We start from the raw sequence: 23115 nt of genomic DNA, 5'->3' as shown, positions 1-23115 counted from the left end.
GTATTCATCAAAGGGAACTAATAATTGATTTCCTTGCAGTTTCATGAACCACTTTTAAGGACTTGGTCAGAAAGAAAGAAAAACAAACAAAAAATAGCAACATGCTCTCTGCTATGTAAATACTCCAAGTTCTTTACATTACGGCTGGTGCTGTGATACCCTGTGGTCAAATCCTTTAGACGCATACATTCTATAAATAGCATTTCTGTGCCTGTCAGCAAGTAGCAATCTGTCTTTTTAATTATTCTTTTTCATTACTGAACCCAGATTGGTTCATGTCAATGTCTTTGGCTGATATTTCAGCTCAAACACTAACATGCTTTCTGGTGAGATTTCCTGGCTTTCATCCTTTCATCGATGAAACCATAAATGGCCAGATCCTAAGATGTGCTGATATCTGCTGTTTCCAGGCAGTGGGAGTTTTGGGGTTCATTGCCTTTTGGGATCAGGCATGTTGTGCAGGGATGTACAACTTTTCCTCTCTATTTTACAAACTTTTTAAAATCAAACCCAAACAATGTTTTGAGCTGCTTCCCATTTTATCTAAATCTGGCTACCAGTCCCTCAGAAAAAAAATCTGTTAGATACACAGAGAGGTATTTTTGAACTTGCTATGTTTTGAGGTATCTGTATTTAAATTGATACTGCAATCACTGTTTTGTATTCAACCGTAGCAGCCTGTGTGTAAGAGAAAGTAGAATACTCCTGCCTTCTGAAGATGCAGTTATTACATTTTGAAGGTCTTTTTTTATTCCTTCCAATTTCTCTTTACCTTTGTATTTATTGTGCAACATACACCACGTTTCCCCATCAAATTTCTATGCCCTGCAAGGGGCAAAAGAATACATGAAATGCTGTGTCGCAGAATTATCACCACCAGGAATTTCACAACGAGCATGGGGTGGGGAAGAATTACTCTCGTCTAACATTTGACTAATACCTGGATTCTGTGCTGTGGTAATAAAATTCTGATGCTCTGATATTTTGTGGAATTCAAAGGAATGACATGTACTTTTTGCTGGAGGTCCATATTGCATGTTTTAGCTGGTGTGTTAAGCAGCCTCAAAACAGATAATTTAATTGTGGACAATTAGGAAATGTTAAACACTGAAAACATTATCCTCTTGAACTCAGTGGCAACACACTCCTTTCAGTGGGCCCAGCAGCAATATTAGCTGTATGTGGGAATGGAATTAAGGTTGTCTTGACAATGTCAAGATAGAGGGTTAAAAACATTTGGTTCATTTTTCTTCCCTTTGCATTAACTCTGCTGTACAATCCTTTTCTTTGTGACTGGCATGCTGCTTAAAAAAAAAATCCACTCTGACAGTCAGAGGTCCATCATTCATTAGTCTGATACCATACTCAAACCTTTTCTCTCATGTGAGAAATATTCAGGGGGTCTACAGATTAGGCAGTGAACAGGCACTATCCCACTTCAGGCAAAAAAGAAACCTTTAATCTCTGTTAAAACTCTGTGACAAAGTATAATAGCTCGTCTCAACAGCATTTCAACCAAGTTCATTAGACTATATGTATAAGGAGAGCAGATTTTAAAGGCTGGCTTAGAAAGTAATCAGTTGGTCTTCCAGATGGTCCAAATGTGACTCTTCAGGAGTCTGCATGTTAAAAACCCTGTATCGGTTCAGCCTTTTCTTTATTTGAATGCTTTGTAGCTCTCAGGCCAAAGCTATCATATGTGTTGGTGAGTCAGCAGTTAGTGCTGAAGGAAAGCAAACTGAAACCTTCCCATTCCTATGAGAGACAGTGCTTATTGTTTAGCTTGAAGCTCGCAGGTGCTTTATCTCCTTTCCTGTGTGTGTTTATTTTCCTAGCTGACAAAGCTGCAATGCTTAATTTATTTAAATGTATTCTGGATTGGCAATGAAAATGTTCCTATTCTTTCTCCTCCCTCCCCCATTTTACTTTTCTTGCACTGAAAAATGGTTTATGTAATAGATGAAGGCATAAGTAATAGTATTCAATTAATTTTTATTACTTTGTAGTCCTTCATGGGTTTTTTGTTCTTGTCAGATGAAAGATTGATATAGCAGTATGAAGCAGAGCACATACCAGAGGCACATCTAGACTGTTGGACTAATGGCTTACTTATTAATATTCATGAGCCATCTCATTTAGCAGGCGCTCTTGGGACTTGATTAAAGTAAGGAACACTGCTATTGCTGCTGTAGCTGGAAAGAGCCTTATGTATGACACAGCTAGCAATATCAGTCTTTGGTGTCAGCTGTGACTAACTGCAGCAACGTGCTGACTCTTGTATCTAGCTTTTTAAAATCAAGGACTACATTTGGGAGAATGAAGTTCAAAGGCTCTTTCTGAAGGTTTTAGGTTCACTCTTCTAACATGTGCTTTGTGTTTTGATCCCAAAGGTCCGGAGGAAGAGATGACCAGGTTCCTTACTACAGATACTACAGCCTGAGTGCAGCATAATGGGAAATGGTGAATGGAATGGAGCTGGTCTGCAGCCTTGAAAGCAGCCATCCTGCGGACTATTACCTGGTCAGGAACACCTCAGTCATCAGAGGCATTCTCCACTGACTTCACTGGATTCTTCTTAATCCCTTAGGTTGGAATTTGAGTCCCTCGCTTTGCAATTTTGAAGCAATTTTAAAATTCCGTCTAATATACAGAGTGGAGCAATACAATCAGCAACAATGGGTGACATGACTAACAGCGATTTCTATACCAAGAACCAAAGAAATGAGGCCAACCGTGCAGGAGAGTTTGGGTGCTCACTGGAGGAGCTGCGCTCCCTCATGGAACTCAGAGGAACAGAAGCAGTAGTGAAAATTAAGGAGACGTATGGGGACACAGAGGGCCTCTGCAGGCATTTAAAGACATCACCAACAGAAGGTAAAAATGCTTTTCCCTTTCTTCATTTGCGTTGCGTTGTGCAGGGTGATGAGATTCTTATAAAGGACCTCCACCTAAAGTAAATGGTGGAAGGGGTAATTTTGCTTCCTTTCTGAACTAGGATTCACACAAAAATGACAGTATACCACTACAAAGGAAAAACACCTTTGAAAAGGGGAATAAAGAAAGACCTAGACAACCTGCTTGTAAAATATGGCTTCTTGTTAAAACTTGTGTGTGTGTGTGTAAAAATAGGGCTGCATATTCAAGTTGTGAATGTGCTAATTACATTTTAAATAGCACACACATAACTAAATGAGTAATTCAGCTCCAATTTTATAGCAAAAGGAAATTGCATTCAGAGGATGCTTTAACTTGTGTATGGTTTTTTTGGAAGTAAGAGGAGAATTACTTTGAAGGAATTGTAATGCTATATGGTTATCTAGTGGTATGAAGAGAACTTTTAGGTTATGGATATTAAATTGGTCAGTAGAGCGATATGCAGTATATATTTTCTTATAACTAACCTTGACTTCTGGTAATACCATAGATAATTTTGCTTAGGTTACTATTTGAATATGAGTATTTGCTTTTTCTATTGGTAATTACAACAGTGGGCCTTCCTCCATTTAATAAGCTGAGTCATTACCATTCAATAGTCTATTCTTGTAAATTGCTCATAGCATTTAACACTAACTGTATTTTCATATCTAAAAGAGACAGGAACACATTAGGTTAGTAACACTGTCTTTGAATCTATAATATTCATTGTCTTTGTCTTCTCTTGTAATGCCACCAAGATCCACTCATTCATTTTAATGTTTTCTCCCCTTTTTCGGAGAGGTAGAACTGTTAGTTTAATGTTTGATTCTTTTTTTTAAAGTAGCCTTTTAAAATTAGTCATTTAGACATATGAGTAAGGAACTAATTACTGAAATTCCTGAAGTATTAGTTTAGTGATAAGCCTGTCACTTTATTATAATATCATGTAATGTGATATTATAACCTTACGTAAGGAAAAGAGTCCTCAGAAAATAAATGTGTGTTTGTCTTAAATAAATTCTTCATAGCCCTACACATACTGCCTTTCAGTTACCTATTATCAGAATTGGTCAAGTGTTGGTACTATGATAAAGATTTAGTCTGCTTAGTAATGATTTACTAGGCAAAACTACGAAAAAATGAGCAACAAGTTCTAGGAGTACCAGAACCTTGACATATTATGATGTACTGTAGGAGAAACAATGAAGCAGGAATATTGTGGAGAAGATCTTGGTGTAGTACAGTATGTGCTAATATATAAATATGGCAATATCTCTGAGATACATAACTCAGTACACCCATTAAATATTTGTGGAACTTTATGGACCAGATCCGCAGCTTGAGTAAGTCAGCAGAACATCATGGACTTCAAGGGAGCTTTGTCAATTTAACCAGCTGAAAGCCTAGCCTAATGTGAACTTCGATGGAATTGTTAATTGCTTTTCCTGCACAGTCTGAAACACAAAAGGAACATTATTCCTTATACCCAGACAGATTGCATGGATCCAAGTAATCTGGTATGCTGACTCCACTATTAATCTGTATGTGATACTTCATATAAAATAACTTTTCCCAAGCCCTCAATTTTGATCTTTATTTTTAAACTCATTGCTGGAAACATTTCTTTTTAGGTGGGAATACTACTGACTGATTGTATACTATATTGAAATATTTATTTAATACATGCAGAGAGGGCTTTGTATACTGGGAATCTATCTAGTTGGAGATAAAAGTCAAACTTCAAAGGGATTGTGATAGGTCAAACTTTAAATATATTTTTAAAAATAGAGCCTCATCCATTCTACTAAAACTTACTTGTATTCCTCTTCAGTGTTATTTGCATTCAACATTATTAATATGACATTCTATAGGATCTTCTTTTGCTATGGAATGAAGGAAACAATCAAAATGGAGTTTGTTCATATAGACATGAGTTTCACATGCATACACCTTTAATAGTAATAGAATTGAGAGCCCAGAATATTGCCAAGATGGTTGTATACATTTTCAGAGGGTAAAATCACCCCATCCCATGGAGTTTTCTTTCTTGCAATGAGTAATAATTTACATCCTTGGGTGCCACGGATCCCTTGAGGGCCATCTGTACAGAAGCATCCCAAAGATTCAGCCATCCTACCTTCAGTGACACCATGCTGCATGAGCTTCCTCTACCAGTAGCCCCCTCCTGCCCCAGCGCCAAAATCCCCAAAGGACATTTTCACATTGCCTAAAGCTACAGATTCCCTGCAGGGCTTGTGAGAGAGGACACAGTATGCATGACTCCAGGCCACCTCCTCTCCATTAAAAGATCCATGAACTTTGGTTGGTGAGAATCCTGTGCATGGCTATGTGAGAGCTGTGGTGGTTACTCTCCATGCACAGATCTATGGAGCAAGTACCACTTCAATATTACACCACTGAATTTATTTTCATGGCGTATTGAGTAAGTGTAAGAGCTGGCAGAAAATTGTCACCTGAAAGCTGACACTTGACATTTCACCATATTAAAATGTATCTGACCTGAGTCCATTTGCCTGCATGATATCATATTAGGAAGGTTATAAGGTGTAATTAGTGAAGAATTTTGTCTGCTACACCTTTCCCATATTGATATTTGATTTAGTGCCTACACACTGCTAGGAAGAGCCACTTAAACTCAAAGTGGCTGTTTGAGGCTTGGTTTAAAGCCTTTAGAACGATGGCACCTACGTTAGACAATGCAAATAAAACTCAACCCTTATTGATACTATTGTACATACCCTTTCTTGTGCTTTTTGAATTCAGGTTATTAAATATCTAACCTCATCTATTAATGCTAAAATAGAGTTTGACAGAGCATACTGATAAATATAGTAAGATTTGCCAAGTTAACATATATTTTGTCAGTTACATGTCTTCTTTAGACTCTTCTTTACGTTTTCATTGATCTTGGGTTTCCTAACTGTAGATGTGTTTGGTCCTTGTTCTCATTATTCTTAAGGAATTTCTTGCAATAAAATATGGTTTTGTTGTATTGGAAAGCTACTATTTAGGCTTTTTTGAAAAGCCTATGAAAACACTTTCTGTGGGGAAAATACAAATATGTCCTGCTTGAGCTCAAATTAATTTTCATTAAAATATTTTAAATAGATTTTCATAACATGGTGTTTCAAAAATCAAGGAGCACCCAGCTATCTGTCAGTGTACAAGACACCATTTGAACAGCTCTGTGTTGATAGTTGTATAACTTCCCATGGAATTTGAGTCTGTGAGGCCACCTCAAGTGTAATGAGACCTTATGCAGGAAGAAAGACTGCTGTTACCATGTGCTGAATTAGCTGGAAGAATATCAAATGTATTCCTTCCAGAAATTAATATGTAAATGCATTTAATCTATCATTTTAGGTAGTGTGTGCTAATATAAGTTATGCAAGACATTTTTCTTCAGAGAACAGCAAAACTATCCATTCATTTTAAATAGTAATTACTATATTAATTATTTAAGTGAAAAATCATGTGAGACAGTTTTTCAGAGGTAAGATCCTGAAATGCAAAAGCAAATGTGTCTTTAATACTGATGCGTGTTACCTTGTTCATTTCTACATCCATCTAGAGAAGCAGCTGTTGCCTTGGTAATATCTGTGCTGTCATGTCTGAAGCAGCACCTCCAAGAAGTGTTACAGCACCAGAGAATAAGCTTGTCGGCTGCTGTAAAGTAATTATCTGATGTATCAGTCTTTTAGAAATGGGGCTGGTGCAAACTGAACCCATTTAAGACCCAGACTTTAAAGACTGAGTCAATGACACCTGAATTTTAATTCCCTCTGGATTTAATAATCAAAACTAAAATCATCCCATTTTCTAGCAGCGTCTCTTCTGTAAAAAGACTATGATAAGCAGAAAGAATCAATGTGCATTTTAACCATATATTCATTTTCAGAAGCCTGCTTTCATGTTATGGTAACTACCCTCTTGCTAAGGTATAATGTAATGTTTGTCTTGCACCTCCCTCCCCACTGTTTTTGTTTTCAAATGGGTCATTGTTATACGGCAGATATAAACTGACAGTGGCTGCTGAACAAGTGTGGGTTCATTTCATTATTAGTTATAACAATCCAATAAAGTCTTACATAATTTCATTAAAATATTCAAACAGAGTCACTAAGGAGCAGAAACCAGCAGCGTAACAAAACGGGCCAGTTATTTGGTGCCACAAAACAGAGAGACCAACAAACAATGCTAGCAAAGCCAGAACAGAAACCTACAATATATATCCAGTGGAGACACTCCGGCCTGTTTCTGTTTAACTATGGTCACATGAGTTTTCCATCAGTTCTAAATCCTTTCAAAGGTTCTCTAAATAATTAGATGTTAGAACAGTAACGTAAGTTAAAGTATTTAAATAAAAATTATTTTAATGCAGAAGATTAGTATTGAACTAGACTGACTTACAAAAATTAAAAAACTTCAAACTGAGAAATAAGTGGAAGCTAGACATTTGTACAGCAATTGAAATTGCCACAGAATGAGAAGGAATGCTCCTACGAATGCATTGATGCAAAAGTTAGAAAAATATAAGACAGCAGTGAAAGAGAAGGAGATAACTGTAACAAGGTTAGCATCAAAAAACAGAAGATGGATTATACAACAGAAAAAGTCAAGAAAACAGTGAAGTATTTGAATGAACACTATATGTACCGTTCTGGTTTTTAGTGTCAGGGAAACAAATGTTGTTGGCTGCTGAGAAATTTTTGTGGTGAAAGCTGACACACCACAAATGGTGACAAAAAACGAGCAAATGCAAGTTTATGAAAGGAAATAAATTAGCCTACGAAATACTGAGTTTTAATTGTTCCTGTTTTTTGTTTGAATTGGCTGAAAGTTTGACAGTTTCTATGCAGGATTGTAGGTTTTTTTAACATCAAGATTAATGTAAAAGTCTACTGGATATTTAAACTTTTGAGGACCATTTTACACAGCTGTTCCAGATTAATTTTAAGTACTAGGTGACTTTCTGCAAATTGTGTGATATTTTAATTACAGTACTTGCTCGAGAACCCAACAGTAGCATCTCAAAGACAGTGAAAGATATGCCCAAGCATGTTTTCCTTACAAATTGCTGTATTAATTAACTCATTCCTTTCTTTTGTGTTTTCAGAAAAACATTTTTATTTCATGCCTATTTGCTGGCACACATGCAGGATTCAGACTTGATGTTCATATCCAACCCCTGATTTGTGTATGCACATACATGTATCTAAAAGAAAAGCAGGGTTTTAAACAATGAAAGCCATTCTCTTTTGCTGCCAAAGCCCTTCCCGGCTACCATAGTTAGGTAAAGTCTGATCCTTCATGTGTCCTAGTCTTTTGACATAATAAACTTCTATTTTCTCAGACAAATAGAGAAAGAAACTAACTTTTAAATACATTTAACTTTGTTCACTTTATCATACGCAGTATGTAAGAACTTTTTGTGCCTAAGTAGAGCACATATTGCCTTCATATTTTTCTGTGACCACTTTAATAGATAAATTGATTGCCCCCCCTTCACCTCCAATTATAAGAAACCATCTTCTAACAGTCTCTTTAGGCCCCTACTCTTACCCCACCTAAGAAAGAAGTTGTACTTTGCATCATGTCCAGAAGGTTTTAAAAGTCTGAGCTGTAGTGTAGCAAGCGGGAGAGAGCACGGTCCCAATTCAACTGGACTTCACGGAGGATGTCCTGCCAGCAGCGCTTCTAAACAGAGGGAACTCCAATTTGAGCATTTCTGCTCATCAGAACTAAAATATCCTATGCCCATTTACTGCTCCTGCTTTTCCTTGTTCAAATGCTGCACAGACCCAAGGGTGGGATTCACCGGGGCACATAGGCATTTAACTACCACTGAAGATGACTAAGTGCAACATTTAGGCCCTGTTTGCATTCACGGAACAACTGCTCATCTGCCACCTAATGTTGTAAGTGCCTAAAGTTCCTGAATTCCTAAGTTTCCTCTGTTAAAGTCCCCTAGGTGCCTAACTTTTGGCAGCTGGGCATGTGCACTGAGTCCTGAAACTGCGCAACAGTTTGGCACCTAAGTCTCTCCAAAGCCCCAGTGAGATTCACAAACTAGGAGTCCCCCCCATGCTGCTTTTGGAGCCCAATTTGGTAGGTGTGCTCAGAGCACATCTAAACCAACACAACACCCAGCTTATAATCTTTAGTTTAGTGGTTGGAGCATTCATCCAGTAATTGGGAGACCAGGGTTCAGTTCCTCCCTCTGCCCTTTGTGGTGCAGGGAGTTGAACTTGGGTATCCCATCTCCCCAGACAGTGCCCAAACCACAGGCCAATAGGATTTTTGGGGTGGGGCAGGAGTGTCACTCAATATCTCCTGTTGAAACTGTTCCACTCTGTAAAATAGTTAAATATTCATTGGGCCAGACAGAGGGTTAGAATGACTTTATAGAGCTCTCACCTAGGAGATGGGAGACTGAGGTTCCAGTCTTCCTGTGCCAATGAATGTTTAATTATCTATACACAGTGGAACAGCTGAGTGTTGGCTGCCGAAGCCCCCTTTGTGACTACTACCCCAAGTCTATTGGAATTGTCTGGACATTTAACGCTCAGTTATCCAAAACTAAATTAAGTTCCTTTGAAAATCCCTGACATCCTTCAGTGTGAAAATGGAGCTGAATTCATTGGGAACATAGGGGCCAATGCTCTCCTATGTAGGTTACTGCTTCCTACAGATTATTTATGTCAGAGGGTGGAAGGTTTGACCCCAAAACCCACCGTAGGTGCTGGAGGCAAGAGCCATCTGCTTGGATGCCCTGTTTTTTTTTCTGCAGCTGGACTTTTCCCAGCCACCTTTTGAACTCATGGCAATATAGGCCTGATCTCTGCTGACATGGACTTTCCTGCTGGGTTCTACCCTGCAAAAGTTGAACCCTTGTAAGATAGTATTGACTCAGGCAGCATTAATTTGTGCTAGGTTTCCCTATGGGATTGTGGGTAGAAACGATGAGATGTATAGCATCCATTTTTCCAGCCCTGCTACCTGTAGAAGGAGGCAAGAGAAAAGGGTAGAGGGGTATACAGTGGAGTTGCCACTTATCCTGCTGTACCTTCCTAGCCTAGATCATTGGATTGTGCTTCCCTTCCATTCATTACACTGGAAAGGAGAAATCAGACTACTGCTGTTCATCTGGCTCTTCCCACATGCATTCTATGGAGAAACTTTGGATCTGACCCAAGGCGATATTGGGAAAGAAGTGTCAGAGTAGATTTTGCATGACATCTGATAACAGTTAAAGAAATGCTCAGGAAGAAGACTGCATAGGGAACTTACATAGTGCATGCTGTTTAGAATACACAGATGGTACCCCTGGGATAGGAGTATACAGCATTTGTGTGAGTAGTGCTCACAGTTGGATGAATATGATGTAGGAATTTGATGCTGCCCAGAATCCCTGTGAGTCCATTTCTTTAATCTAATCTGTGGGGCAAATTATACCATGATATACATGCTTTCAATTTCCACTGACCATTAGTGCTTGCTTAAATGTATGAATGGGGCTAAGTGAGTGGAACCTATGACATTTCCCTCAAGGACACTCTCTGCTTAGGGTATTGGCACCGTTAGTACCATCTGTAGGAGCTTTACAGTAACTGTGACTGCTTCACTGGAGATGTAAAACCTGTCCTTAAACACTCAGCACATCTTGAGTGTATTTTGTGCAAATTAAAACTTCTCAAGCTGTGCTATACTTGCCACTTGCCCCAGTGACCCTTTCCTCAGGCAGTGTTAACACCTCTAGTAGGACAGAATATTTAAAAATTGCAGTATGAGAAATGTTGTACCTAACACACATGCACTACAGCAGAAGAAAATTAACTTCTGTAAAGCCCATGTAAACCATTTCAATATTGTTTCCAGAAGCTAAATCCATCTCTTAGCTCAGCATCAGCAGTAACCTGATACAAAAGGCCTGGCTTTTCCAGGAATTCGAAGAATATAAGTACATCTTCACACAGAAATAGGGAACACAGCAGGAAACCAACAGGACATAGTTACGATTCATTGTTTACACTTGTCTCTACTTCCTAAACAGCCCAGTCTTAACTGATAATGATGTGTTGTCTAGGATGAGTCTCATGGGGTTGCTTTTATGTGTAATGTCTCAGGCCAGTCTGTCAGCACATAGTATCTTATTTCAGTCTCACATATTCTTGGGAGGCTAATGACTGGCAATTTTCTTGATCTAGACTAGGGAGATTGCATCATATTGCAAAGGAGCTGATATGTTGTGTGCATCCCACTGTTCTTATCAAGCACCAGAACAGAGCCCTCCCAACTGGATGTAAAAAAATTCTGAGAAACCCTCATGCCTGCTATTTTCTCACTCACTGTTTATTCTCCGATGAATCCCTTCTGGATTTCAGCATGGCATTTTCTTTGGTCAGACCTTTGGCTTTGGTATCTGAGAAGTTCAAAATTAGAGGCCGCTCCACTGATCATGATTTGTTGTGAGCCCAGTCACTCAAATGTGTATTCTGTCCCAGGGCCCACTGCCTCATGGGACAGCAAAGTTGATTAATAACTGGAACCACTATCTCTCAGACTCATAGCCTGTTGAAGCTCTTGTATATGTTGATGTTTGGAGGATGGATATCGCTGATGCATTTTGCATAACCCACAGGGATTTGAACAAGAAAGTGTATTTCAACATTGATTTTCTATCCTTTGGCATTATTTAAAAGTAGGGTCACAGATATTCAACTGCAGCAGGCTGAATTAGTATTTGAAAATTCCCATAAAGTGGAATTTAATTACAGATTGAACTGAAGTCTATATACTCATTGTAAATACCTCATGATGCCAATTAACTGAAGGTCTATGCTAGCAATCTAGTTCCTAATTTGGAGTTAGGAAGTGAGAGGGTATTTTTGGCTTCTATCTCTATCTCAGGTACAAGCTTGTTTTCTCTCCCTGTTCCTCCAAAAAAGGTATCACAGTGATAAATTTAAAATTTGAGTTGTGTATGGAGTTGGTGAGATTAGCATTAGTAAAATTGTATTTGACATCCAGTGTTCTTTTGTTGATGTGATAAGTGGATTTCTTTTTGAGTCATGCAGCATGAATACATTATGACCCACATAAATTAGCTATTGTCTCCCATATAAATGATTTTTTTACATAAATATTAGAGCACTGGATATTATAGGAATTGAGTTATCACGCTCCACTATTGCATCCAAAGCACCAAAATTTCTACCAGTGAGGAATTAGTACCTGTCCATGACACATTTCAGATTGTGACTACATCATTATGATTAATCATGTTTATTATGGTAGTTCCTAAGGACCAGCCAGCAGTGGGGCCTGATTGTGGTAGGTACTGTACAGAGAGCAATAGACAATGCCTACCCTGAAGAGCTACAGTGTAAACAGACAAGACAGACACAAGGTAAGGGAAAGAGGAGGACATACAAGCAGGCTGAAGAATGTGGTGGTGACAAACGCTGTGTTAGTTCAGTTCTTTTTGGTGGTTTGTGGAGAGGGGCCTGGGTGTAGTTGGGAGGAGATCAGCTAGATGGAAAGAAAAGGGAAGGCAAGACGTAAAGGGGATGGGGCAGGGGAGGAGTGGGTACAAGGGGCAGGTTTGGAATGAAGCTGAGATGTTGAGGGTGGGGGAGGGTTGGAGCAAACATCCAGTCAGCACAGGGCAGAGTAAGTCCAGTTAAAACTAGATAGTTCTCTCCATGTCCGGAGGTCCTTGCTTTGGCAGCTTCTGCTCCTACTGGATACAAAGTTGCTGGTTACTTGCTGTTATCCTCCAATGCCACATGGTGGAGGGGGAAGGGAAGGTGCCACCCATGTTGTAATTTGCTCAGAATAGGAGAGTGTCTTCCCTGCACAGCTTTGGGTTCAGGGAGTAAATCCAGGCCATGCACTCTTGTCTAGATGAGAGATTAGCACCTGGAATGTTCTAGGTTCATAGGGTAGGATTTATCCAATGGTCTTCAATTTACCCTCCTACATCATTGGTCTACAATACCGATCATATATTGACAAAATGAGATCTGCATTTCTAATGATTTGGCAGGGTATGTGAATGCATTCTTGTCAGTTGTAGGTATTTTCTTTATCTTGATATACTTGTATTATTTAGCTAGCAGAAAGAAAATGTTCTTTCAGGTTACCCAAACATGTGCATCTCAGCTGAATGGCTTTTTTTTTTTCAAAGTGATAAGATGTGACTGCTCATTTTGTGTCTGTTTTCGGCATGTCGTGCCATTTGCTGACTGACTTTGGCTTTGCTCACTTTGTTGTAGGAAACTAAACAAATAGTGCAAGGTGCACTTTCCCCATGGGGCTTTTAAAGTAAATATAAGCCAGCTCACCTGCTATCTTGACATTTGAAATTATCTACTAAAAGGTTCTGTTTAGAATTGGGTATTACTTTAAATGAAATTTGAGTAAAGGAGAAAACTAGCAAGTGTCTCCTTGCTTGTTACATGAGACAATGTCAGAAGTTCTTTGAGGCTAGTGTTAATTTATTCATATCAATGTTCAGGCTGGTTTTTCCCACTCACTGATTATCTTACCTGCTCCTGGTCTGTCTTGTGCATGGGCAGTGTGCTCTGAACTGAAGATGATATTAGGAAAACTGAATCATGGTTCCTTTTAGAGCAAATTATCTATGTTAGCTACTGCTTCTGTGCTTGAAGAATAAGGTAATTTCAAGCAACTTTAATTGGACATGTATGGTAGGTAGCATGAATGTGAGACAATATTTCAAAAATGTTTCTAAAGATTGTATTTGTTGTATTAATTGTTGAGCTTTGGCAGTAAGCTCAGCACTGTAATAAATGCCATAGTTCATCACTCCCCTGTTTTTTCACAGAAAGAATGCTGGTGGTATCTGATGACTTTGTCTTGTTTTATGCCTGTCTACTTTGATGATTCCATGTATGTTAAATATATGCAGACAATGCTGACTCTAGACACATCAAATTCTCTGCTACTTTTCATCTTGTGCAGACTTGTAGATTTGTGCAAAATGATTATTAGGTAGATGTAGGATTTTACACCCATTTTGCACAGGTCTAAATGACTACACGAGTGTAAGCCAGTAGATAATCAGACCCAGCAAACTATGGTGGTGGTCTCCTTATGGTTTTTAGCTTAGTGGTTAGGACACTGGGATGTGGGAGACCCAGATTAAATTCCCCCGTCTGATATGGAGCATGGATTTGAACTTGTTCTCACATCTTGTAGGAGAGCACTCTAGTGACCAGGCTATGGGATATTCTGCAGAGTGTCTCTCTCAATCTGGCCTGCAGAATCTGTTCCACTTTGTATAAATAATTAATAATTAGAACCGGGACTTGAACTTGGGTCCCCCTTTCCCGAAGCGAGTGCTCTAATCATCGGTTGGATAGTATCATTCTCATTTTATCTCTGGATAAATGACTCTTCCTTGTCATTATAAATGGCTATGAATATATATAAATAATGAACCATAAATCCAGTGTCCTTATAAGACCATGATTTTTAGCTTCTAGCAAAGTTATGAATTTAAACTCCCCGGCTCATCTTTCAAAAGTGTTCTGCAGGTTTCCTTTGAGGATGAAGACTGATAGATCAGATATGAAGTGACTGCTTTGTGAAAAGTGTTCACCCACAGGTATTGCTGTGTTTTGTCTTTTATAATTTTCCTGTGTGAGTTCATTCAAGAGCATAGTGATTGTCTGGTTTCACCCACATAGTTGTTGTTGGGGCATTTAGTGCACACTGAAAATCATGGACTTAACAAGGAAACTGGAATGCATTGCAGCAATATGTAACCCAGTAACCCCTATTTTTGTCTTATGACTGCAGGGGTTTTAATGGGCCGCTTGACCTTGAATGGTCCTTTAAAAGACATGATAACTGCTTATGCTAAACTATCTGTTCCATTTTGTATTTAGCCGCAAAGCTTGGACCTGGGGAAGAGTTCTGTGTAGCTCAAAAGCTTGTGTCTCTCACCAACAGGAGTTGGTCCACCAGAAGATCTGTTTGTAAGTGCAGACCTAGAGAGGAAAGGCCAGGCAATTTCTATTTTACTACATCTTCGAGGGATGCTCTGCCTTCAGGGTTTCCACAAAGCCTCAAGCAGCTTCCCAGTGGCACAATCCACAGGGAGTGAGGGAGGTAGAGCTTTCTTTTGCACAACTCCCCACTGATAGGTGCAGCTTTACCTGTGGTATAAAATCTGGCCTAACTTGTGTAAGAGCTTATCTGTTTTCACTGATGCCATTGAAACAATCTGAAATAGTTTGTTAAACAGAAATTACTAAGCTACCAATGTGACTGAGGGGGAAAAAAAGAACCTCTCTCTAGAAACCCATTGCCTTGTCCTTGCCTCTGGGCCAGGAAAATGGTATAGATTCTCCCATCCTTATTAGCAGCTCTAATTCAGAGGCCCATCCAAACTGTGGCTACATTAGCTGCATTGTGTGTCTCTGTTGTATCATAGGAATAGCTGGTTAGTTACAGCTGCTGCTGCTGCTTCTCTAATAATAGAATTTTTAAATTTACCAGCTCTTACTTCCACTTCTCTCTTATGAAACTCTGTTAAAAAGTGCAGAGGGTTTTTTTCCCCCTATCGGTTGGGAGTCTGAGTCATTGGCTGTAGGTGCTGCTGTTACAAATCATAAGACCCAGAGGCAGTGCCACTCCTATGATTGTGCCTTTTGCACTGTAGTCTGATTCCTCCCTCTCCTAACCTCAGACAGGGCCACCCAGAGGATTCAGGGGGCCTAGGGCAAAGTGGGGAAGCTGCGGCACTTGTACTCACCTGGTGGCGATCCGGGTCTTCGGCGGCAGGGGCCCTTCAGTCGCTCCACGTCTTCGGCAGCCGAAGACCCAGACCGTCACTGGGCCAGGGCTCGTGGGGCCCGGAGCCTGGGGCAAATTGCTGCACTTGCCCCTCCCCGGGCAGCCCTGACCTCAGAAGGTACAGTCTTTGCTAATCTCAGTGCAGCGGGTGTAGTTCCTGTGCACAGCCAGCAAGAGAGGAGGAACACAAGAGCGCTAACCAAACTGAGCTAGCAGTATGAGAGCTTCCTCAATTCTTCACCCACCTAGTATGTGAGTGAAACCCAAATGCTGAGTAGAGGAGGAAGGGCTATGCCCATTCCCTCACTGGAGAGCTGTGAAGCAACCAGGAAAGGGGGAGAAGAGCCTTCTCATCTCTTGCCACATTGCATCAGTGTCCGGCCTGCCTGCATTGAACTTATTGGCTTGGACTCTCTCATATGAGAAATTGTCTCTCCAGCTACTAAAGACCAAACACCACTGGTCTGTGTTCTACGTGGCATTAATGTAGTGGAGACAGTTGTGTGTCCACAATGTTGTAGACTGGAAAATTAAAGCTTAAATATCAGATTTTGTTCTTAAGATTTAGGATGGACTCCTTTCTAGGCAATTCAGTTAGTTCTGCAGTTTAATCAAGTTTTTTTTAAAATGTACTCTGTTTTTCTCCTAATTTAGAATCATTTCCACAAGTTAGCATTTGGGTTGGCAGATGGAGTGTCATGAATTTGCCTGTGGCCGCCCCATTTACTCCTTATTCAGTGCATAAGTTCTGAAATTTAAAGGAATGATGATGACTTTTAGAGCTGTTGTTTTATAATTGTATTGCACTCTGAAGTACTATTGCTGCAATGCTAGCTGCTAAAGAAACTGAAAGCAGCTGCAATGTATTCTGCTTTGTCAGGAGACTCACCACTGTGGCAGATCTCAGCTTGGATGGTGAATGTTACCCAATTTGGCAACCTTCATCCTGTGATATGATACCCGTAACGAGGATAGCTTGAACACTGATCATCTGACTGATTTTCAGTGGACAAGAATATATTGCAGCAAATGAGGTTTTAACTTCTTGACTTTTAGCCGTTGACACTTTTTTTTGTCTAACCAAAAATCACTTCTACTGGCAGGTGACTTATTTAGAAAGGTAAAAAGTAAAACCAGCACTGAAGAGGGGAAAGTGGTTTATTTGCCTTTTTTGCAAATCCAGAGAAGTCAGAATTCTTAACTTCCACTCTGTGACATTTCACTAGTAATTCCAATTACTGCATGTTTACATGTATTCCTTAACAGCAACAACAACAAAAAAGGCAAGCCACAAATATGGGATAAGGTTAGAAAATTATTCATTCGCTGAGGTGTGCTTACTGTGGGTGACCTGCTCTTTTTGTACACACCTTGTATGGTGACAATGAAGTACAGAGTCCTTTGTTCTATTGTTTTCTTAACCCAGTGAGTTTGAGCAGTTGCGTTCATCAGGTGCAAGGACATTTTGACACAATTGACCTTTTCTCTTATTTCATCATGTACATGAACCTGACCAAGGAACAGTGTGCCTAGCTCTTGAGTTCCAAGCAAATAACTTTCAGGTTCAAGTTAAAAATGCATTGAAGGACAGTCAGAAGACAAGGTGCTAGTGGATTCTAGTTTTATCAGTATGTCAAATGGTCTAAATTTCTCCAAGAGCTTCAAAATAGAGTTTAATCTGAATTCTACATTACTGTTATCAGACTGATTTGGAGAGGGATTAAGAAATCATCTGGTGTTTTGTTTCTACAGTGAGGTTTTCCTAGATAAATGACAAATTAACTGGAATGCAAAACTTAATGCTAATGGGCTTCCAACCAAACTAACTAATGGGCTTCAAACAGAAGATTTTATTTCCTTTAAGAAGGATATGTACGAAAGACCTACTTTTCTAATAAAATTAGATTTACTGGGAAAAGGAACTACCACTAACACTTAATTCATTTTAACAATCTTAAAAATGTTATATAATGTCTGTGATACCTGAGGTCCTTAAAATTAGTGATCTTTAGGGTTCAAAGATATTAGTGCTTTATACATTTGTATGCAACTATTGTTATGGTCACTGCAGATCCCCTTTGTCAGAGTCCACCTGTGTTGAGCTGTACTAACGGTTCTCGGTATTGTCTGTGTTTTGTATGCTGTACCTATTCTAGATTTGCTGTATTGTTTGTTTTTAACTATGCATAAATCTGACTCAAAATATAAAACCATATACATCATTAAGGGAACTTCTCACAGATAATCTAAGATGCATGTGAGGTCTGAGTCTCATTATGTTGCCTTCAACCTCAGGTATGTAAACCTTTAGCCTCAGGTACAAATGGATTACTTTTCTAGCTGGGGTTAATAACAAAAAGGTTTAATGCCATCCCAGCTCTCTTGAACCCCCTGAGGGCTATGAAACTGGGTTGAAAATCTCAGTCTGGATAGCAAGAGTGGGATAAATTTCAGGTTGTTTATCTTGATCCATAATCCCTATGTATTTTAAGACCTGGGTGTTAGGGGGCTTATTCCTTCACCCTCTCACTCCCCTGGTCCTTCTCGCATGAACAGAGAGCAACAATACCTGAAGTCCAAAGGCGCAAACAATTCGATGTTTATTGGGGTGAACTTCAGAAAGCATGATTCCAGTTTCCTTCCTCAGTGTCCCCCTTCCCAGCTCTGACACCATAGAGCCTTGCTTGTGTCCCTGTTCCCATCTCCTGTTCCCATCTTCCCCTTTAGCAAAGCATGATTTTTATTCCCCCATCCCTGGACCCTGTTCCCATTTCCCCGCCCCTTACTTCCTGATTGACTGCAGACTATATAGTAAAACCTGAGTTTTGCTTAGCTATTCCTTAACCAATTATTTTACTGAAATTTAACTAACTAATCCTAACATATTGTAACATTGTTATTTAACCAATTATATTCCACCACCTTCATTGCTTTACACCCGACAAAATTAATTATACAGCAGACAGAAACAATCACAGAACCAGACAGAGACTATGCAAATAAACATACAAAACAATACAAGAGTGAGGATTTCACAACTACATCTATACAGACATAAGGGTTTTCCAGCTGTGTCTATTGATAAGTGAGTTCTTGCCAGACAGGATGCTATCAAACTAAGTTTCCTTTTACATCTTCTAGGCTCTTCCGTTTCTCTGGAGGTGATAGAAGTATCAGGGCAGGATTGTATTCCTAACAGCCCAATAGCACCTTATTTCAATGTGACTAGTTTGGAATGTGTGGATGTGACCATACACTTCCCAGCTTATGGCTGCCTAACTGCATCTTAGGCCTTGGCTACACTGGCACTTTACAGCGCTGCAACTTTCTCGCTCAGGGGTGTGAAAAAAAAACACACCCCTGAGCGCTGCAAAATACAGTGCTGTAAAGCGCCAGTGTAAACAGTGCCACAGCGCTGGGAGCGTTGCTCCCAGCGCTGTAAGCTAAACCCCATGAGGAGGTGGAGTACGTGCAGTGCTGGGAGAGCTCTCTCCCAGCGCTGGCACTGCGACTACACTCACACTTCAAAGCGCTGCCGTGGCAGCGCTTTGAAGTTTCGAGTGTAGCCATACCCTTAGCTGAAGGCCTTAGCCTGTCACAGTAAGAGAAGGCCATTAACAGACAGTGATTTTGATTCTTTCTTTTATACCTCTGTAACTAGCTAAGTGATAAGAATACACCTAAATTCTTAAAGTATAAGCCTTTGCCGACAGGCCTGACTATCTATATCTTAACACTCCACCCCTTTTTTTCCTTTTTCTTTTGGGATCCTCCTGCCCAGGTATCCCTGGAAAAGCATAGGACATATGGCGACACATTTCCTGATAGGGCCAGGCATCAAGGTGGAAGGTGTCGATATTGCATTTGTCCCACTGCCTCTTGTATAGTACAGTGCCCTGCACCTTCTCTCGTACGGGCAGACCACACCTCTTCCAATTAGTGTTCCAGACTTCCCATTATATTGGGTCCGAGAAGGTTGGGTCCAGGTTGTCCTGCACACTGTGGGGTGGAAAGGTCATACTATATTACTTATAGGTTATCTCCATATGCAACGTAACAAAAGTACAGTTAACAATATACAATGCACAGCAACACCGAGTCCTGACCACTGCAGTGTGGTCCAGCGTCCGAGCCACCACCAAAACACTGCCTCTCCTCCTTTGACAGTGTTAAGATTTTAATGTGTCCAGTTGCAGGCAGCTGTAATAAGCTGGCCCTGCAAGTTTTACGTGCTTTTGTCCATATTATAAGACCATTGAATGTCCACAGAGAAATGCGTTATTGTCCAAACCAGCTTAACCACTTGGTATGGAATCAGGCAGTATGCCCTGGTTTGATTATTCAAGCAATAAGATTTACAGATCCATTTGTGCACCAAAGTCCAGATAGCAGCATACAGATGTGTGTAATTTGGTTGGGGGCTGGTGTAATTGTGCCCCCAGAAATATGTACATTTCCAGCAAAACACCTCATACACAGTACACCCAATTGTCCACCCCTTGCCGTAGGCCATTGATCCTGCTCCTGCATAGTCATAGTAGAGGGGCACAGCCAAACATCTTTGATTTACACCATTTTACACACCCCTCCATTGATTCCCAGTGAGCTCCTTCCCTTCTCATTATTCCCATAGGGCTTGTGGGACCCACCTTAGTTGTCGATCTATTTCCAGGCACCATAGTAGCCATTACATAGGTGCTAGCCTTCTAGCTGAGCATTTTGCATTCCCATACACATCTCCCCCTCCCCCAGGTCAGCCTTTTGAAGCCATCCCCCAACCACGTCATGCTAGCAACAAGACAAACACCAGAGACAAACAACACAAAACATAGATCCGTGGTATTCTGGGTTATTCTTCCGCTGGCGCCAGCATGCTTGTAGAATGTCTGAAAAACAAAAGAAACAATTTCCAGTCCCCTGGTGGGGACAGATTATTGCTTAATAATAATACCTTCTTACAAATTTCCTTTGCTAATTGCAGGAAAAACAGAAGAATTACCTCCAGGCTGTCCTTATTTTGTTCTATAGTCAGGCTAGCGAATTACCCCACTCACTGATCATTTATAAAATTTATGAGGTGGTGTGCCTCAGTGTCCCCTCTTGTACAACAGACCAGGTTTGCAATAGTTTCTTTGCTGTACCAAGCTTTATGTTTATTCTCAGGTAATAGCTGAGAGACAGCTTCAGATTTCTACTCTGTACGTATACTCTCTCTCTCTCTCTCTCTCTCTGATTACTGAGAGTTCTGATTACTTTTCACTTTCATCTCCTGCTCCAAAACACTGCTCCAAAGATCTGAAAAAGAAAGCACAATCTACTATGGCTCCTTTTGGAGCCCTAACAGGTTTTTAATGAAGTACCATTTTTGTTTGCATTTCTTTTACCCCTTTTCCAATATACAGTGCACATGTCCTGGGAAATAGTTTAACCTCCTTAACATTATATTTGCCATATTAATTTTACACAAGGTGTAACTGCCTCCGTGTGCCCACCGAGTTTTCATGCACCCCCAAAATGACAGTCCCATGTTCCAGAGCCACCCAAGGCTCAGTGTTCCCATTATTGCTCCCCTTTTCCTTTTGTTATGCACACACAATTCTATTTTGTCTAACATCCCTTGCACTGTGATTACTTTTTTTACACAACTGTACCCCGATTACGCTCCCATCTTGTACAACCAGAGACAGCCAGGGGCGGTCAAGATCCAGTAGAAACCCCTGACATTCCTTTAGTGATTTTGATTATATTACCCAATAGTTAAATAATTTTGATCAGATTAATCCTCCGCCTGCTGCCTGCAGCAGTCCCTTGTAGACCATTTCTGTGGGAAAAGGGCCCATTTTCCCTCAAAATAGCTGTAAAGGCTTCTGGTGACCGAAGCATAGTTGTGGTAGTAGCCACTCTACCTGACCCCTGATATAATTTAATTACCAAGCTTCCATCCAATGTGACTGCACAGAGTTGCACATACAGTTACATTTGTATAACTGGGTTTTATTATTAAACCAAAAACTTGCTTTTTCTAACACCACAACTGTTACCTTTAACATCTTCACAACTGTTACCTGTACCATTTTTATAACTCCCAAATGTTTACTTTCCTCCAAACCCTGTATTATTAATTTTTGCAAAAGGTATTTGTAACTTTTAACTTACTTCTTTAAATGACTTTCTCCAACATTTAGGTCTTTAAGATAGTGCACTTTGTCTCTAACAACTCAGCCACTAAGTACAATTATTGCCACACAGCTGCCTTAACCTGTGCTGTCTTTACCTTGAGACTGTTCAAAGGCAGTAAAACATTTGTCTTCATGGTTGCCCATGGATCTTTTACTTCAAAAATTCCAGTGGAATACAGCAGACGTCTGTCATACTTTGTCCAAAACAAAACAAAAACAAACAAACAAAACCCAAAAACATTTCACATAAGTATCCAAAGTACCCTCCATTAAAACTTCAGAAAAACAAAGGTGTGGAAAGGCAGGGGGAGAAAAGGGGGAAGAGGTGGAAAGAAACCAATTAAGCCTGTTAGGTCAGTTTAAAGTACAGGCTACCAGCAGCAAATTAAGTAAACTGAGGAAAAGAAGGAGGAAAGGAAGAAAAGGATATAGTTAGCTCTGAACCAAAAGTAGGCTCCTCAGCTTGAAAGAGCTGGGAACCCTTACCCCCAGGTTCTCATGCTGGCTCTGGGAGAAGAGTAGGGGTTGTTACCTGCTTCTGCAAACCCTGCCATTTTCCACATTGAAACCTTTTTTCTTTTTTCCTTCACTCTCCCAGGACCAAGTCCCAGCTCCTGTCTCTAAAGGTGGTCTGTTAACTGTGCTTCTGACTCTAAACCCTGTTGTGCCAAATCATCTTTAATCACCCTAACTAATTTACAACACTTCAGCAGCCCCTGCTGAAACAGCACCAAACTTGAAAGATTACTGGCAGCTTCCCATAATGCTGCCCTTACTTCAAACCTCTCACAAGTGGACTGAAGTGGCTCCTTTCCCTGGAAGGCATCCAGTCCCCATGGGCAGGGACGTTCTTCCACTACCCCTATACTAAAGGAGGGTGGGCTCCTCAGCCACCCCCCATCCCTCTGGGTCCCCTAACGCTTCCTCCATTTCCTTTTTAATCTCATCCCAGGCTGACCCCTGCACCTGGTATGGGCCCTGGTTCTTCCTTATCCATTTATCCAAAAAATCCTTTACCCTGGCTTGCCAGAACCCGCAACTACTATCACTAGAGTTCGCTATACCTCCTCCAAGCAGCTGCACGGAGTGTCAGGGAGGGTGATTTACAGGCTGCCACTCACCTATCCGATACGATGCATCCGAATCACCAGCACCAAGATGTTAGGGGGCTTAT

The 23115-nt window shown here is 40.3% G+C and overlaps 1 protein-coding gene across 1 annotated transcript in view; it reads left to right on the top strand.

The window, feature by feature from the left end:
• ATP2B2 (ATPase plasma membrane Ca2+ transporting 2) overlaps positions 1-23115 on the top strand; it is a 428479-nt gene that overhangs the window by 97968 nt on the left and 307396 nt on the right. The window contains exon 2 of the mRNA XM_050957750.1: positions 2391-2874. Coding sequence (XP_050813707.1) covers positions 2676-2874 — 199 coding nt within the window. The 5' untranslated portion in view covers positions 2391-2675. The remainder of the gene's footprint in view (positions 1-2390; positions 2875-23115) is intronic.

The sequence above is a fragment of the Gopherus flavomarginatus genome, chromosome 6 (genome assembly GCF_025201925.1).
Source record: "Gopherus flavomarginatus isolate rGopFla2 chromosome 6, rGopFla2.mat.asm, whole genome shotgun sequence".
Lineage (NCBI taxonomy): Eukaryota > Metazoa > Chordata > Testudines > Testudinidae > Gopherus > Gopherus flavomarginatus.
The sequence above is the reverse complement of the archived record's forward strand: the minus strand, read 5'-3'. Positions and strand labels throughout refer to the sequence as shown.